A 17500-nucleotide genomic window follows, 5' to 3' on the forward strand; every position below is an offset into this window, starting at 1 on the left:
TTTGCGTTACGCGGGCCTCACTGCTGTGGCCTCTCCCGGTGCGGAGCACAGGCTCCAGACGCGCAGGCTCAGCGGCCATGGCTCATGGGCCCAGCCGCTCCGCGGCATGTGGGATCTTCCCGGACCGGGGCACGAACCCATGTCCCCTGCATCGGCAGGCGGACTCTCAACGACTGCACCACTAGGGAAGCCCGACAGTGTCCCTTTTTATTTTTATTTTTACTCTTTCTTGTTTCTTTAACTTTTCACGGTCTAGGAATGTAAAGAGAATCAAGTCTGCGGCTCGGGGTTAGTCCTGTGTCTTTGCACCCCGTTTGGGGGAAGTGTCGGTAGAGGTCCCCCTGCACCCAGGGCGGGGCCTGGTGGACAGGCTGCCAGGAGGGTGCCTTTGTGACCCCGGCAGCCCTGCGTCCCCTGCGTAGAGGCTGCCAGGCGAGTAGTGGCCCCAGAGTGGGGTCAGAGCCACCCCTGCTAGGGCAACAGAGATAGTTGAGAGAGATGATGCCGAGACGTCTGAGCCTGGACCTGGGGATGCTGGTGGTGGCACTGACATTATTTTGAGGCACAGAGGGGCCTGATGTTGTGGAGACTTCAACGATCTTGGCAATGCCCACAGCCAGAGGGAGTCATCTGGGAAGGTGTCCCCTTCCTTGGCGGGGCTGTGGGTGCAGTGGGTACTGGTCCTGCTTCACAGGCTTCTTGTGGGGCCTGAGATTTTTATAAAAAATCAGTTACTCCCAGATGTATTTACATATAAGTGTGCAGCTTTGCTTTTTAAAAAATCGTATTTATTTACAATCACTTTTATGTATCATTTTTTTTCTTAACTAGTAGACTTTCTTTTTTAGAGCAGTTTTATTTAGGTTTACAGAAAAATTTCACAGAAAGTGAAGAATTCCCATGAGCCCCTGGCCTCCCCTCCCCCCGACTCTCCTCTGTTATTAGCATCTTGCATTGGTCTGGCTCGTCATTAACGGAGGTCCACTGTAGCTGTGGCTTTGAACTCGCCATACGTGGCATGCCTTGACGTGTGCCCACCCTCCTGCCCAGCTTTTCTCCGTGGGGTCGTGGTTCTCTAGGTGGTGCCAGCCCTCTCCACTGCCCAAACGTGGCAAAGAACCAGGCTCTCTCCACCCCAAATCCAGGCTCCGGCCCCCAGGTCCTGATGTAAGACCCAGACTGAACCTGCGCTCACATCTGTGCTACCCCAGCTATTCTGGAAATAATGCAGTATACAGACCCGCCTCTGTCCAACGAAACTCTCAAGGCCGGTGTAATTTCCTATTTCCTGGGTCCGTTAGGTAGGGGGTGCCATTTCTGGGGTGCTTGTTCCAAGCTCCCCTGGGAGGACGTCTGGGGTCCTCAAGGCCGTCCCTGCCAGTGTGACTTCCTTTTTTACTTCTGCGAAGCACTGAGCATGTGGGGGAGCCCGGCCCCCATCTCTTCCCTGGCCACCCCCACCCCGAACCTGGACCTCAGGGCCGCGCCTTTCCCTCCAACAGGATCACACTCCCTTGGTAGAGCAGGTGCTAGCCATCCTCGCCATCCTTCACCATGAACTTGAGAAAGGGTACTTTCCCTGAACTGAAACCATTTTATTCCTATCCAGCTCAGCCTTTTCAGATGCAAAAACGTTCATTACCAGATGTTGGATGTAATTGTGACATTGACCCAGGGATCATTTGATGCTAGGATGTGGGTAGCAGAAGCAGCTTCTGATTTCTGAAGCCTTTTTTTGGGAGGGGGGCAACTCTGAATCCTCACAACTCTTCCAGGAAGGACAGTCTCCAGTGAACTCATTTTAATTAGATAAACTATCTCATCAATATGTGAACAGATCAATCAAAATAGCTTTAAAGTGAGTGGCTGGAGGGGTGTCTCTGAAGCTAATGGTGAGAAGAATATTTCTGTGGATTGAATTCACTTGTTAGCATAACAGGAGATTAAACTGTAATTGGCGCAGCGGGTCTGGAAGAGAAGCGATCGTGAGTCACAGCAAAACTGCCCACACACCCCGTTAGCCGAAAACGCGGTGCGCGCACGTGGCCTCGAGGGGGATCCGGGAGCGGGAGCGGGTGCCCGGCTCGAGACCTTGGGGGCTGGCTTGCCGGGCACCCCTGAAGGGGCCTGACACCTGGCAGGGCCCGGCCTCCACCTCCAACTCCGGTTTCACCCGCGCTTGTCTCTGCAGGTTGTCGTGTCGACCACGGTCAACGTGGATGGCCACGTGCTGGCCGTGTCTGACAACATGTTCGTACACAACAACTCCAAGCACGGGCGGCGGGCCCGCCGCCTGGACCCGTCAGAAGGTACGGCCCCTTCTTATCTGGAAAATGGTAGGCACATGCTACACGCCTTCTTTTTAATTTGCGATGCTCCCTTTTTTTCGTGCCATCCTTTCTGTTGATTCACGCCCAGTTGCTCCCGCCAGGCCCCCTTGCTGGTCAGACCCCCGTCCCTGGGACAGAGCCCCCCCGCCCCGGCGTCCCTCTCCCCTCCCTCACCGGCGGTCTCAGCTTTCCCACCCACCTCACCTGCCATGGCCCTCACTTTATTGGTTTGTCTATGTCTAAGCTTTCTTTTGCTGAGCGCTTTTCCTGCAGTTTTAATGTATTTGGTTTTATTTTGGCTTGTCTAGCCCCCATCCGGCTCATCCCCAGATGCTTTGGGCACCTTTTGGTGGGCGCTCACATCCTGGTCCCGTGAGCCTGAGCTCATGGACTTCAAGGACCTCCTGGCCCTCCATGGAGAGCGGACCTGTGTGTGTGTGTGTGTGTGTGTGTGTGTGCGTGCGTGCGCGCGCATGGGTATTCACGCGTGGGGGATGGGTGGAGGGGGTGAGGAAAAAAATGGCATAAAATGTTGCTAACCAAATGCTTTCAAGTGATGGACTGCTTGTTAAAAGAGAAGAATTTCGATAAGGGTGACAGGCAGGCAGGCGTGTAAGTCAAACTTCAGCAACACACAGACCCTGGGCCTTCGCAAGTCGCCCTGTCACCAGCTCCGTGCGGACGCGCGGGTCCCGCCACGTGTCACCTCCCCTCCAACATGAGGTCCTTTCCTCTCTAAGACATTTCATGAAAACCATGAGATTCTGACCAATATGAATTGTTGGGAAAGTAATGTGAGGTTTTTTTGTTTTTAAGTGAATTGCAGACAAAACAGCATGATTAAATTCTTTAGAGGAAAAGAACCCATAAAACTAAGCAGTTAGAAGACACATTCTCTAGACTGAGGTCTTGGATTTAGGAGCCGCCCGTGAGGCAGACAGACATGTACACAGGAAAATGAATGAAGCCCGTGCAGGTCATCAGAATGAAATATGATTCAGACATAAAAACTGGAAGACAATTTGTGAATCTGCTGCGGTCCACAAAAGTAAACGAATTTGTTTTTCTACATTAACGACTAAGGTGTAAGAGAACAAAAATATAAAAATTAAAGGTCGCCCTGGGTGCCAGGGTCATTAGAATCTGTGACGTACTGTTTATCTCCTTCCAATGCACTGAAGGTAGGTGTGTGTTTTGCTTAGTAACCATCACTAATGAGGTTCACAATTAAGAAGGCTGGATCCCCGTCCTCGGCGCCCCGCTTCCCCAGAGAGCCGGTGCTGGCAACGTGATAGGTCCACGAGGCTCCTGCAGCCCTCTGGTGTTAGGCTGTAGCGTGGGTCCAAAATCAGCCTCCTCTAATGAGCTATTATGATCTGAGCAAAGTACAAGTATTTATTTTTGTAAGTAGCATGAAAAAGCATTTGACTGTAAGCAGAAAATACAGCATTTAGAAAAATAAAGGCCACTCGTGGGTACCTTGGAGATAAAACCCAACTAATCAAAAGCTATTTGCAGACGCAGTCTCGCTCGAGATTATTTTAGGTTTGTTTTTCAATTTTTTTAATCAACGTTTAAACCAAGTCACTTTCTTGCAAGAGATTGAAATATCTCCCCCAGTCCCCCCAAAGGACTCATGATCAAAAGAGGCGCATAGGTGACTGAGAGCTAGCACGTATAGGTCTTTGAGAAGGAGGCATTAGTCATCAGTGGGAAGGTTTTTGTTTGTTGCTGTGTAATTAATGCCCAGTTCTCAAGAGCCCTACAGAATATGACGGGGTGCTCTCTGGGATGAAGAGAGATGCTTCCTCCACTTACCGAGAGGGCTGACGCTTAGGAAGTTCATTTTAGGGTCTGGATGTATCATCCCCAAAGCCCCTTTTCTTCCTTCTGCCTGGTTAGTTCACGTCTTAGGGGTGGATGTTGGCTTTGCTTCGGTCCCACATTCTTTAAGGAGAAAGTGCCCCCGTAAACCGTCGATCTGTGCTTCTGTGCAGCCTCTCCTGGCTAACACCTCATTATCCAATCATCTAATATTCACCAGCAGTGTGTACACACTCGCTGATGGTTTCCAAGTAAACTAATTCCCCCTGCTGCTGCGTGGATGTCTGCCATCGCGTCCTTTGAGCTCACAAAAAGCAAGGCAGATTATTTACAGTACTGAACACAAGCGAGGGGAAAACAACCATTCTACCTTCCAGCACGGCCCAGAAGAACTCAGGCTTTCTTTTTTTTTTTTTCCCTGTCACTTGTCCCCTCATAAACGACTCCAACCCTGATTAAACCTTCCGTGAGCCCTGCCCAGCACCCGGCCTGCAGCACAGAAGCGATTTGCATGCCAAGTGCCGTAATGCGGTTAGGTTTATGCAGTGAGGACGACCGCATCCAGGCTGCGGGGGCTTTAGCGAGTTAAGGGAACAGATGGCCCTAGGAGAGGTAAAAGGTATAATCCTATCAGCTGGAGTATCAGCCAGCCATCTGGACATCCCGAGCACAATTACAAGACATTTTAGCAGGCAGAACAAAGAAGTCTTCACGAGGCAAGATTAGGCCTGTTTGAGTGCCGCAATATTGTGAATGCAGGGGAAGGTGACAAATGCTGTGATATTACTCAGGAGGGCTTGCTGATTAACGGGAACCAGGATGGGGAAGCTGTTTACTAATAGAATACTGGATGTGACCCCCAAAGAAAGACCGGGGGAACCCGACGGTTCTGTCCACATCACTGGGCTCCAGTTGCATCACTTTCACTTTTTGAGCTCCTCGCTCCAGCCGTTGGGCACCCTGGTCCCCAGACCAGCCAGTCCTTGTGGGTATCCAGGGGGCAGGCGCGCAGGTCGTGGAAGCCGGGGAGCCTTCCTCACCAGCAGGCTGAGAGGGGTTCCAGGAGTTAAAAGAGGTCCCAGCGCAGGTCAGATCAGCAGAGGAGAACGCCCCAGGGAGCCTGCGCTCCAGGAGGCTGGGCCACGCGGAAGAGCTTGCAGGCCAGGCTCGGCCTTCAGGGCTGCTTCCCACCACGGGCCGGCCCAGGGAGAGGGGTGGGGAGCGCGCGGGGGGCTCCTCCTTGCCCGTCCTCAGCTGCCGTGCCAGCTCCTGTCATCTGCTTGAGTGTACTACGCACGTATATCATTAGATCTCTGACGCTGTCTGTGTAATTCATTTTGCTATGGTTCCCATTGAACACATGTTCCCTCTCTCTGTGCATTGAAATGTATGCAAATACAGGCAGGAGGAAGATGGCTATCGGCTGCTGCCGAGGAGGCCGAGGCGGGCCCGGGGTTCTTTCCGCTGAGAAGCTCTGCAGATTCTGAGATGCTGTGGCTTTTCCACTGGGCCACAGCTGCCAGATAGCAGTCTCCTGTGCATGCAGGAGATCCTGGATTTTTCTTTTCTTTTTTTTTTTTGCTTTTCTCACCTCCAAAGTAAATTTGTTTACTGTAATTTTTTTTTTTTTTGTGAATTATTTGCTATAATTGGCTGTGCTGATGAAGGTCACCCCCTTGGAGGGGACTTGTCAGTCTTTAGAGAGCTGATCCTTTTCAAATGCTCTCCATGCAATTAAGAAAAGCAAATGTCATTCGGAAGCCTCAGAAATGAAAATTTGTATGAACTTATTAGCATGAAGTCAACAGCGCTAGTTAAGGGCAGGTTCCCAGTGTGTGCTCTGCGCTCCTGCTGCAGAGGGAAATGCGCAGGGAATGAGCAAATATAACCCCCGCTAGTCCAACATTAAAGCAAACAAAGGAAGGTGGTGTCACGCGAGCCAAACAACAATACCTACCGGTGATTAACTCGCCGGGCGTGTGTGGCGCTGCCTCTGACCCGTCAGGGAGCCCACGCGCGTGGGCTTCCCGAAAACTCCCGCTTATGAAGATGTGCGGCCAGACCTGACCCCGAGTCTAAAAAAGATGATTTACCTGGAGCTGAGCTACTCGAGGCCTCAAATAAGATGAACAGCCTAATATAGGCCCCGAGAAGTCCTATGGAGGCTCGTACGCACACGTGCCGGGAGGGGGCCGGGGGCCGCGTGGTTAAGCCACTGCTTGTTTACTAGGCTTAGTTACTACTTTCTGGACAAGCATCCACAGAGGTTGTTGTGAGTGATGGAAGATCACCAAATGGAGAGGGGCCCCCTCGGGCCGGGGGTCGAGTTCCTTCACCCACCCCGCCGTGAAGCCGGCAGGACGAAGGGCGACACCGGGGGCCCCAGGGCTTGGCGGGGGTTGGGGGGGGCCCTCCTTTCTCTCTCGATGGAGGATTGAGGCCTGGGCCTCCTCCCGTCTGGGCCTTAATTGTGTCCAGACGGCATTAGCCAGGAGACCTGGCGGACCTTTGGGGCCGCGTGGCCACCCAGCACACCGGCCTGCACAGCCTTCTCTTTTGCACCAAAGGTAACAATACAGAGAGGCCCAGGGCCCAGCCAGGAAGAGGAGGCCCTGCAGGCCAGAGGGCAGCACCCGGAGCCCTTCCCCAGTAACGGGCAGCTCCTCCCATGTGGGACCTCTGCCCGTGACAGGCCATCAAAGGTGCTAGAGAAGGTCCCCCGACATCACGTGGAAGTAAGAGCTGATCAAAGGCCAGAACAAAGCCGGCCTCCGTGAGGCTGCAGCCTTCAGCCCAGGCCTCTGCTCGCAGGGCTGCTGGGAGCGCCGTGCTGGGCCTTCTGGTCCCGCTCCCCTGTGCCCGCCCTCGCTGTCTGTCTCCCCTCCCCCAGCAGGGCCAGGCCGCGGCAGCATTGTAATAACTCATGCAAATGTGAGCGCTCCCAGACAAAGGGAGGTCAGGCCAGCGGCTGGGGATTCCTGTCGACAAACAGTATTAGGTGTACAATGTGTACCTTTGACAAAAGTATTAATATCGTGCTTTTGATTTTTCTTTTTCCTGATGAAAAATGAAAAGTAGTAATTGTGAAGTGACAGAGGAAAATGAAGTTTTGAACCAAAAGGCAAAGTTCGCGGATGAAAAACCCCAACCCAATTAGCTGCTTATGAGGAATCGAAATGCAAGGCATTTGCTCTTCTGTCTCCCGCATCAGCCTTTGATTGACTCTGCTCAGATCTGGACCGCAAAGCAGATAAATCGACGTGCCACGTGCACGCGATGCTAAATCATTTGTAATAGTCATATTTGCCCTGAAACATAATTTGCTACATCAAGCCATGTTTTCTCCTCACTCACCGGTATTCCGTGGCTTGGCCTTTGCTTTATAAAACATTTAAGAGTTTGCTTTAAACACATCAACGTGCTGATCTACGATTGCCCTTTGCGTGCCGCCCGGAGGGGCGGCCGCCTCTCTCCAGCCCCGCCCAGCGTGGCTGGAGGTGGGCAGCATGGCGGCAGCGTGGCAGGCTCTAAGGTCTGCGTTCTCTGTCTTGTGCGGGCAGCCACTCCATGCATCAAGGCCATCAGTCCCAGTGAAGGCTGGACCACGGGGGGAGCGACTGTGATCATCATCGGAGACAACTTCTTCGATGGGCTCCAAGTTGTGTTCGGGACTATGTTGGTATGGAGCGAGGTAAGCCCGCGAGATCGGTGCGCGTCCGGCTGCGGCTTTGTCCATGGGCTGTCGGACATGCTGTCGACGGTGCATTCTGTCGCCAGATCCCCTGAAACCGACGGTCCGCCCGTGGCAGGGGCTTCTCCGGTGGGCGGGTGCAGACCGCTGCCCCACAGCCCTGGGGTTTCAAGCCTGGCGTCGGAGGTCCCTGAGTGCCCTGGAACAATTAGTGCTAGAATTACTAGAAGCAGGTTTAAGGAGACATATGGTGGTGATTTTCATATGAATGATGCCCTGTGGCCTTTCCTGCAAACTGAAACCGGGATCATTTGCAGATATTTTTCTGAAAGCACAACTGTAGGTCCTGAGTCTCTGGGTGACAGCTAGGAGGGAGCATTCCGAGACGATGGTCCAATTTTTGCTCATTTTGGTAATTATATCCAACTGGCAAGTGTCCGCCTCTTGCACCCAGCGCCGCTGAAAGCCTCTTCCTTCCCTGTGTGGTTTTTATAGCTGATCACTCCCCACGCCATCCGAGTCCAGACCCCACCGAGGCACATTCCTGGAGTCGTGGAAGTCACCCTGTCCTACAAATCCAAGCAGTTCTGTAAAGGTGCTCCTGGGCGGTTTGTCTACACCGGTGAGTTCACATTTCCGACTTTCGTGGTGAATCGGTAGATGCTTCCTCCCAAGGAGGGCCTCTGGGCCCCCGGGGGCCCCCTGCATGGGTTCTGCGGTGAGGATGGGCGATCCCTCCGTGGCCCACCGGTTGGTGTAGTCAGGGGCAGTGTCTACATACTCTTCCACGTGGTGTGACGCTATGGACAGGTGCAGCCAGCTCGGGCCAGGTGACCTGGGCCCCTCCCCCTACCCGTGGAGCCTCCCTTCTCGCCTGCAAAGCAAGGTGGTGGGAGCTGTCAGTAACCACAGTACCCCTGCTTCCATCGGGTGGCTGCCCCGCGAGGTCCCAGAGGTTAAGGCTGCGTACCCTAGGTCACACGCACCCTGTAGATGGGAGCAGGTCTCTGCCCCGGGCCTGGGGCCTCAAACCCCACACCGCACTGCTGCTTCAAGGGGGTCCGTATTCTGGGAGGGTCTCGGACACACTGACGTCACCAGAAAGGGTCACGTGTACTGAAAGTCGTCTGCTGCAGTGCTTTGCCCACAGGCTGCTTGGAGAACACCATGCGTCTGAGGTGGCTACTGAGAAAGGCCGTAAATGACCACACGGCTTGTCTGCATTGGGACCCCTAGTCCTGCCACCTGCAGAAGCTGTAACCTCTGAGACGTGTTTCTGGGGGTGGCCAGCACCTGCTGAGCCCCACGAGGGCGGAGGGGACGGGGGCTTGTTCTTGGACAGCGTGGCCTCCAAGTGCTCGCGTGGTCAGGGCGGCGGGGGAGGTCCTTGCAGGAGCCTGGCTGGGACCCGGGGGCTCTGTCCACGTGCTGTCACCTGCTGCAGGATGCCCGGGGCAGGTCTGGCCTCCCCCTGGGATGCAGGCCTCTCCTCTGTCCAATGGGTGGGTGACAGGGTAGAGACGAGGTCCCTTCCACTTTGGGGTTGGGGGAGGGAGTGGGGGTAACTGACCCCCGTCAGGAAGCGTGAGAGGCAAAATGTAAATTCTTCCAGTGACCGCTTTCCAACAGGCCCCGTGTCACTCCCAGGCTGTGCCTGGCTCGGGTCCTTGCAGAGAGCCAGGGCTGCTGTCCCCAGAGGCACCCACACCCTCGGCAGCCAGGGCTGCCAGTGACACCGGGGTCCTTGATCGGGGGAGGCCGCCTCCTCTCCAGCCCCCAGCGGCCCTCACGTGGTCAGGAGGAGAGAGAGGTTCCCTGCCTGTGCTAAGGGCCGTTTCCTCCCGTGGGACCAGCTCGCCTCCTGGTGAGCCCGGGAGGCGAGATGGAGGGAGGGCGGCGCCTCCAGCTGGTGAGGCCTCCACGTGTTAAATACCGCCGCGCAGAAGCGGGTTATGTGGTCGGGGTGCTTGTGAGCGCTCGTACCCGCGGCCGCCGTGGCCGCCAGGTCCCGGGAGGTGGGGGCCAGGCTCCCCACAGCGCTGGGCCGTCTCTGCAGGGCCCCTGCCGGCCTGTGGGTGCTCGTCCGGCTCTGGCTGTGAACTCAGGCCGTGGGGTCCTGGGCGCCCCGCTCGGCTCCGCCCGGTGTGGCCCAGGGACCTGGGGGGACCCCCGAGTCCCGCTTTCTCCTCGGTGCCGTGTGTGACCCGGGCTCCCGTCGGGTCTGGGTTCCTCGGAGGAGGGGATGTTTATGAGCTGGGCGGCTGGGAGCCACACCACGTGTGGGCTGCACGCTGCACGTGCCCCACGGGCGCCAGGTTGGGTCAGGCACCCGGTGAGCGCGTCCGTACGTGGTGGGACCGATGGCTCTGCCCCAAATGGACGGGGAGTCGGCTGTCCCTGTCAGCCTCTCTGGTCTCCTGGCCGCTGCCCCGCGGGCGCTTCCGGCCCTGCCCCTGACATCCGGTTCTTGACCCGCGGACTTTTGATGCTGAGGTCGGCGGGCTGTCGTCAGCAGCAGCCACTCTTTCTGAGAGGAGACACAGTAGCAGGAAGGTCTGGTTCTTCACCCACCGTTGGCCACTGAGGACGGTGGCCCGCGTGGCTGGAAAGGGCCCCATGCTGAGCATCGCGGCGGACGCGGGTGCGGCTGGAGGGGGAGGCGCGAGGGCAGAGGGCCGCCCGTCGCCGCCAGTGGGTGTCCCGTGGCCGAGGGCCTGCCTCTCTGGGGCCACGGTGGGGCAGTGCTCTCTGTAGCCCGCTGCCCTCGGCCGGGCAGGACGCTTTCCTTGGCCGGAGGCCTCGTGACCGCAGGGCAGCGGGCGTCCCCGAGTCTGTTTCAGTGACATCCGCGTCCCGACGCCCATCTTCCATTTCTGCAGACGACGCCATGACCCCTCCCTGCTGAAGGGGCTTCTCAGACCCCAAGTTCAGTGTCCCGGCTGCCCAAGGCTATGGGGTTTCCTCCATCAGGAGTTCTCCCACGAACGGGCCTTTCAATGAAGCCATTCAGTGAGCTTGGCCTCTCCGCGGGGGCTAATTTACAGCCTTCCCCCACACCCCCATCATTAACGGGAATATACATTTCAAACGCACGTAAGGGATACGGGGGCCTACACTCCCAGAGAGCAGAGGAAAGGTGGGGTCATAACCTGTCTGACCTGGAAGCTTCTGTCTGATTTGCATTGCCCTGAAATTGATGGGACAGAGAAGCAATCATTGGGAATTGCTCTCCCTCTGAAAGCTGAGCCAGCCCTTCTGGAGGCAGGACACGGGCGCAGCCCCTGCGGGGAGGGCCTCGTCCCCTGGGCATCTGGCTCCCATCAGCATCCCCGGGCCTGGAGGCTGCGCGGACACCGTCACGCTGAACCCTCGGGGTGAGGCCGCCAGGCCTGGGGATGAGGAACCAGAGTGCTGAGGAGGGCCCCTCCCCCTGCCCCCAGCCAAAGGCAAAGGCCTAAGTGATCTGTTTACAGCTATCTGAGAAGCACCCGATGCTTCAGAACCAGACCCGATTAGTCAACCCAGAGTGGGTGTAGGTGGTGGCGGCGGGGGGGGACATCCATCCAGGCCCCTTTGCCTGCTGCTTTCAACTACTATAAAGACACAATTACCTTGGGAAGCAGTGGCAGTGCAGTTGATTAGCACGGTGAATTAAAAGAATGAGTCACAATGACATGTCCAGCTCTTCCGTACTAGTCCTTTGTATTCCCAGCGTGCCTCACCCCTGTTGTAAGAAGGTCAGAAATTAGAGAGAGAGAACAGTTTTCAAGCGGCTAGCACTTAGGAGCAGAATTAACAATCGCTCTGTATGTAATTGCTGGTTAATAGTAAATTGCCTTCTAGACCGTAAAACGCAATATGAACGGGTGGGCGCCTAAAATTAAATTAATGAGATATTTGCTGCACTTAAAAGTGAACAGTGCACGTTAATAACTGAGCGTAACGCTTGTTTTAATATTTGTCTAACAGTGTATCATTTGCTTGTTTAATAATAATTAGAATAGTCCCGGAATATCCTACCTGAGGAACTCAGTGGTATGGGCAGACTGAACAGTTTCACATTCGTAATTTCACCAGTAGAAAGACATCAAATTGTTAAGAGCAATAAAAGAAATTATTTTTTAATTATCATGTAAGCATTGCGGTGTTACTTGATGAAGACAAATTGGAATTTGTATGCTTCTAATTGAAATTACGTTTGAGCGAAAACTGCTTTTACAGACCGTATTCCAAGTGTGAGGTGTTCACACACAGATGCGAGTGTCCCTGATTTCCTAACACGTCCATTTGGCAGAAGGGTTTTCCTGTTACACAAAAAAGCTGGAGCTGCTCGGTGGTGGCCTGAGTCCCAGCGTGGCTCTGCGGGACACCAGGACGCAGCCCAGGGGCTCTTCCTGTTGACCTCTTGCACCCAAATGTGTGGTTGACCCACCCTCAGTTTAGAGATTTCTTTTGCTCGATTAAAGGAATTCTATCACCAATTACCAGGAATCAACATGCTGTCTGCCACGGGCCCAGCCAACCCAGTTACTAAACAAGATGCTGGCAGCGATGGTGCCCAGGGCCAGAGCGGCATGGACAGAGCTGGGGCCGGTCTTAGGTCTGCAAAGCATTGACTACATGGGGACATAAAAATGGTCATTTTCTGCACGAAGACGTGCATTCAGTTTCAGTCGTGAAATCGTTACTCAGCTGTTCACGGTTTGTGTCCTTCCCAATACAGTGTTTATGGTTTGTTTGTTTGTTTTTTTAAAATCCCGTTGTGCCTTAAAACTGGCGACATGTCAGGGAGGTGACCGCCCTGTCCTCGGGAGCTGTCCCGGCACCGGGGGTGGGGGGTGTCTGTTGGCTCGCTCGGGGCCACCGTATCCTCTCACAGCCTTCTGCCACCTGACCCACACTTCACCTCACCCCTTGAAGGGCGCTGGCGTTCCTGAAGTGTTTTAAAGCTCTTTTGTGAGTGTTCAGATGTGATTCTGTCAACAGCACGGTGACACACAGTAGAGTCAGTGGCGCCCTTGACCACAGCCGGCTCCAGCTAGCTCTCTCCCAGGCCAGCGCTCTTCAAACAAATTACTTGTATCCACGGAGCAAATGATTCCTAATTGCCTTCCACAAATCATACTGTTTCTACTTCGCTAAACTAAATGCTAATGCCTTCCCCTTCAATGTAAACCAGCCGATTATTTCGATTATAAGTTTCTTAACCACGGAGATGGACATGGCGGAGATACTTTCATTCCGAGTTCGAGTTTGGGGTTCAGGAGTCTGTGACTCCTGGGCTCCCTGTCCCGGCCAGCGAGGCCCGGAGGCTCTGGCTGCTACCTGTGCGTTCCCGGCTGCTGCGGGCGCCCCGCAGGCACAGGGCTCCCACTGGTCCCAGCTCGCCAGTTGGATGGTGTCAGTGGAAGTCCGTGGTCCCCTGGAGGATAGACAGCCTCGCTTTCACGTGAGGCTAGTTCTGTGGAAGAACGTGCGGAGCTCAGGCCACCTCTGGGCCCGTCCGGAACCGGAGAGCTGGGATGGCACTCAGATGACGCGCGACTCCAACGTGGTTTCTCCTCCTGCCCCGCCCACCTTGGCTCGTCCTTGGTTACGTGTTGGGGGCAGAGGGCGAATTTCTCCCCACTGGCTGGGATGGTGTGCAGACCTGGGCGTGGAGACCAGCTGGTCATCTTTGGGGTCATTGGCGGGGCTCCTTGGGGCCACAGAGGAAGGGAGGGCGTGCCCCCTCCCTGCTGCCGGTGTCCTCTGCATTAGTGCGGTCCCAGCATTAGACCAAATGACGATCAGTGAATCTGCCGGCTTGCTGAGTGGGCACTGGGGGCACAGATCCAGTCCCGAGTCCCTCTAAAGGGTGGGGCGGTGAGGGCTCCCGGGGTCCCTGCTGCTTCCTTCCTCTCCTGTCTCGAAGGAGGCCGGGAGAATGAGACGCACCGCTTGTGCTATTGCACAAGTAGACTATCTGTCCTCATCAGTGACACCCATTTACTAGAATTGCGTAAAATGAACTATACCTCATACAGAAATCGCACATTTAGAGGGGTTCCATTCATCATCTGGAAATTGAGGGCCAGTAAACTTTTCTGCTCCTCCAGTGGGATCATAGGCATGCATCAAAATGTTAGAAATGATTGGTGAGAGGGAGCTGTCACCCATTTATCAAGGAAAAGAACATTATTTGCTAATTTCCCAACCAGGCTGGTGACAGGGTGCTTCGTCTTTGGACCCACGGTGACCAGCATGGCCTTTTTGTTATTAGTACAAGTCAAGCGCTTTTGGGCAGCTGCTAACAAGACACATTTGTCTGTCATCGGAGGGGCTTTGGTTGTTTTCCAAGTGCTGTGACCACAGGCCGCTCTTCCCGCGGCCCGATGGCAGTGCTCGGTGGGGCTGTGCTCACCCGGGAGGAGAACCGACTGATAAATCACGAGATTTCCGCATCAAGGTGAAGGTATTGACTCTCGGCACCGAACCTGACAGAACGCAGCAGAGAGGAGACAACCATTTGTCTTCCCCAAAGGACAAAAGGGTCACGGGTTTCCCTCAGTGGGTGCGGGGACGCAGGCCCGCTAACCTCCCCCCACCCGGGAGGCCGCGGGCACAAGTCGCGGGATGGGACTGGGCCACGTCCGGGGTTTTATTTGGCGTCTCTGGCCGGTCAGGGTGCCTGCCCTGCTTCTGGGACAGGATGTGGGGTGGCAGGGAGATGGAGGGACCCCTTAAAAGCACAACAAGAGTGAACAGCATCAACGGAAGTGCAGAATAAGGCAGCGATGACAGGGGGTAAAAGCAGAACCCCACGAGTCACCCTGGCAGGAGAAAGTCCCGTAGCTTCAAGGAGGAAGACCGGGGAGAGCATCAGAACCACCGTTTCAGCGGAGAAGCCACCGAGGGAGCGTGTGAGCCTTCTGTTGCCGAAGAGGAGAAGAAATAGGCCCCGCCCGCCGTGGCCCTGGAAGCGTAGAAACAGGAGCGATGCCTCTTGTTTTCTTCCTGGCTGCCTGCAGCCGCGGAAGCCACAGGCCTCCTTCACCGCGTCCCTTTGGCCGCGCGCAAGGCCATGGCCCAGGCGGGAGGCGGACGGGGTGAGTGGGGTTTGCTCTCGAGGGCTGTGCGAGCCGGGACGGGGACGCCCCTGGGGTCCAGGGGCTGCTCGTGTTTTCATTTGAAACCTTTGTTTTGGGAAGGTCTTTAGGCTCTCGGCTGAGGCTTGGATCCTAAAGGCTGAACCCGAGAAAAAGTCCGTTTAAAAAACTATCATTTGAATCAGTTGGGCCTTTTTTATTCATTACAGAAAATGCAAACTTGAGTCATTCGAACTTTCTTAGAATGGTTTTTCAATAAAACAACGAAAGATGGGAGCCTCTTCGTCGGAGACGTGAACTGTCTGCTACACCCCCCAAAACAAATACATCGAAGTTTTCAAATGCGTCTAACGAGCATGTGAATAACTTGGTTCCACGCGGGACCCGGGTGCCTGTGGCTGGCGCCTGCGCTCTAGTGGAGGACGGGACCCGGGTGCCTGTGGCTGGTGCCCGCGCTCTAGTGGAGGACGCATTACAGAGCACATTACAGTTTAAATACAGAACCTCCCATCGAGACAGTAGGCCGCTGCAGATCTCTGTACCTGTCGGTGTAAATCATCTTTGGGGGAAGTTTCTCAAAGGTGCAGCCTGGCAGTGGGTCCATCATCCGCCTTCCAGACGCCACCCTTCCTGCCCTCGTGACAGCCCTTCCTTACGCCCTCCACGCACGGGAATCCTACCGCCTGACAAGGTGAGCTCTGCAGGGTCGGCCCAGCCTTCTACCGGCCTGACCCTCTCCCACCCGGAGCATCTGGGGACCAGAGTCAGGGCATCTGGGCGGTGGGGGTGTAGAGGGGATTCTGCCAGATTTCTTCCCCATCTTTTCACCCCTTTTGATCCTCCCAGGAGAAGGCCCTTGCCGGGGACTCCCCTTGGCCTTTCAGGCCTCAGCCCTGGGGATGGGAGGGGGTGGGGGCCGGCGATGTGGCACTCCTGCCCATTCTCAGGATCCGTGTGCCTGGTGCTGTGATCAGCCAGACGCTTTAGCCCCCGTAATCACTTCCACCCCGCTTGTGAAGACCAGCCCGGCGCCATCCCTTGCGAGCACGTCCCCAGTGCCCTTTGGCATGAACAAGAGCCAAGCCCGCCCAGGGGCTGCTGTTCCTCGGGTACTTTTACAGCAGGACCTCGGTGACTCTCAGGGCGTCCGGCCGCTGTGCACCCCAAGCTGAAGACGGCTCAGTTTGCCTGTGTGCTTGTCGGTTACAATGGAGGTCGTTTCCAAAGTTGACCCATTTTACCACCACGGAGGTGAGCCACACGTGCGCGAGGTGCTGGGGCCGCAGCCTCACGTGACCTGCCCGCCAGCCACCTGTCAACGGTCCCTCCTCACACCCTGGCGACCGGCCCAGGCCGCGTGCGCTCTGTCATGGCACCAGGGGGACCTGCCAGCCACCTGCCTCTTCATCAGCACCCCCGATGCCGTGCCCGTCTGGTGCCTTCTTTCCTCCGCACTCAGAGAACACCCGCCGACAGTGATGATCTTTAAGGCGAGCATAGCGTCCGGGGTGGGATGCTGAGGCTTCGTGTCGACGTGACTTGGAACTTACCCGTGGTGTCCGGCGTTCAGTGTGTCCCCGAGGCCCACCTGGGCCTGGTACTCTGCACGTGATGCAGAGAAGGCGGGAAAGCAGCCGCGTCTCGTGGGTGCGCTCGCGGTGGGTTCCTCCCGGGGCCCCAGGCTGGCTTCACCCTGGCAGCCCCGTGCCTGGTTCTGGGCGCCTGATCCAGCTGACTCAGAGCCTGATGCGAACGAAAAAGAGAAGAGACTGTAACGAAACAGTCCCGAGAGCTGTTCGGGTCTCCGAGGAGAGGGGCAGCTGTGGCCCTGTGGGGTCTGTGGGCGGAGCGCCCCTGCAGAGACGGGGGGCCGGGGCCGGCGGGCTGTGCCCCCGCACGTCGGCGGCGGGGTCGGGGGTCCGCAGGCAGAGGGCAGAGCCTGCGCCACGGGTGGAAGAGATGGAGGGAGCGCATCAGGCGGGACTGTTTTACTTGAGAGACGTAATCCAGGATCCTGTGTTCGAGGACTCTGTTTTGTGATTTCAATATTTACGTTAATCTTGGCGATGTCTTTAAAGGCTCTGCCTTAGAACGTTGCTTTTCCTCTTTGTCCACCTTGAAAAACCAGGGGTTACAAACGCCTCCGTGGGGATTGAGGAGGGCCAGCTTATCCCCTGGACTGGGGGGGGGGTCTCTTCCTCGGCCCTCCGCTCCACCCCTCACAGCTGGGGGCCTGCTCACCCCAGTTCCAGCCTCCGTTCTTTTACGCAGACGCCAGACGCCCCGCAGACAGTATTCAGGCCGTGAGAGGCCTTCGCCTCGGCATAGGCACAGGTGGCACATGGATTCTGATCGAGGTCAGGGGCGTTACTTCCACTTAAAAACTTTCGTTCTTTATTCAGATATAATTCACACAGCCTAAAATTCACCCAAAGTATACAATTAAGGGGTTTTTAGTACAGTCACAAAGCCGTGCAACCACTAACCTAAGTCAAGAACAGTTCATTACACAAAAAGGAACCCCGCATCCGTCAGCAGTCCCCCAGCCCCGCCGCCAGGCAGCTACG

The 17500-nt window shown here is 55.8% G+C and overlaps 1 protein-coding gene across 2 annotated transcripts in view; it reads left to right on the plus strand.

The window, feature by feature from the left end:
* EBF3 (EBF transcription factor 3) overlaps positions 1 to 17500 on the plus strand; it is a 116056-nt gene that overhangs the window by 79486 nt on the left and 19070 nt on the right. The window contains exons 5-8 of one of the 2 annotated variants that reach the window (XM_024751552.1): positions 2192 to 2336; positions 3605 to 3607; positions 7715 to 7845; positions 8341 to 8467. In XM_024751552.1, coding sequence (XP_024607320.1) covers positions 2192 to 2336; positions 3605 to 3607; positions 7715 to 7845; positions 8341 to 8467 — 406 coding nt within the window. The remainder of the gene's footprint in view (positions 1 to 2191; positions 2337 to 3604; positions 3608 to 7714; positions 7846 to 8340; positions 8468 to 17500) is intronic. The other variant, XM_024751553.1, reaches the window with a different exon arrangement.

This window comes from Neophocaena asiaeorientalis, unplaced genomic scaffold (genome assembly GCF_003031525.2).
Source record: "Neophocaena asiaeorientalis asiaeorientalis breed wild unplaced genomic scaffold, Neophocaena_asiaeorientalis_V1.1 scaffold108, whole genome shotgun sequence".
Taxonomy (NCBI): domain Eukaryota; kingdom Metazoa; phylum Chordata; class Mammalia; order Artiodactyla; family Phocoenidae; genus Neophocaena; species Neophocaena asiaeorientalis.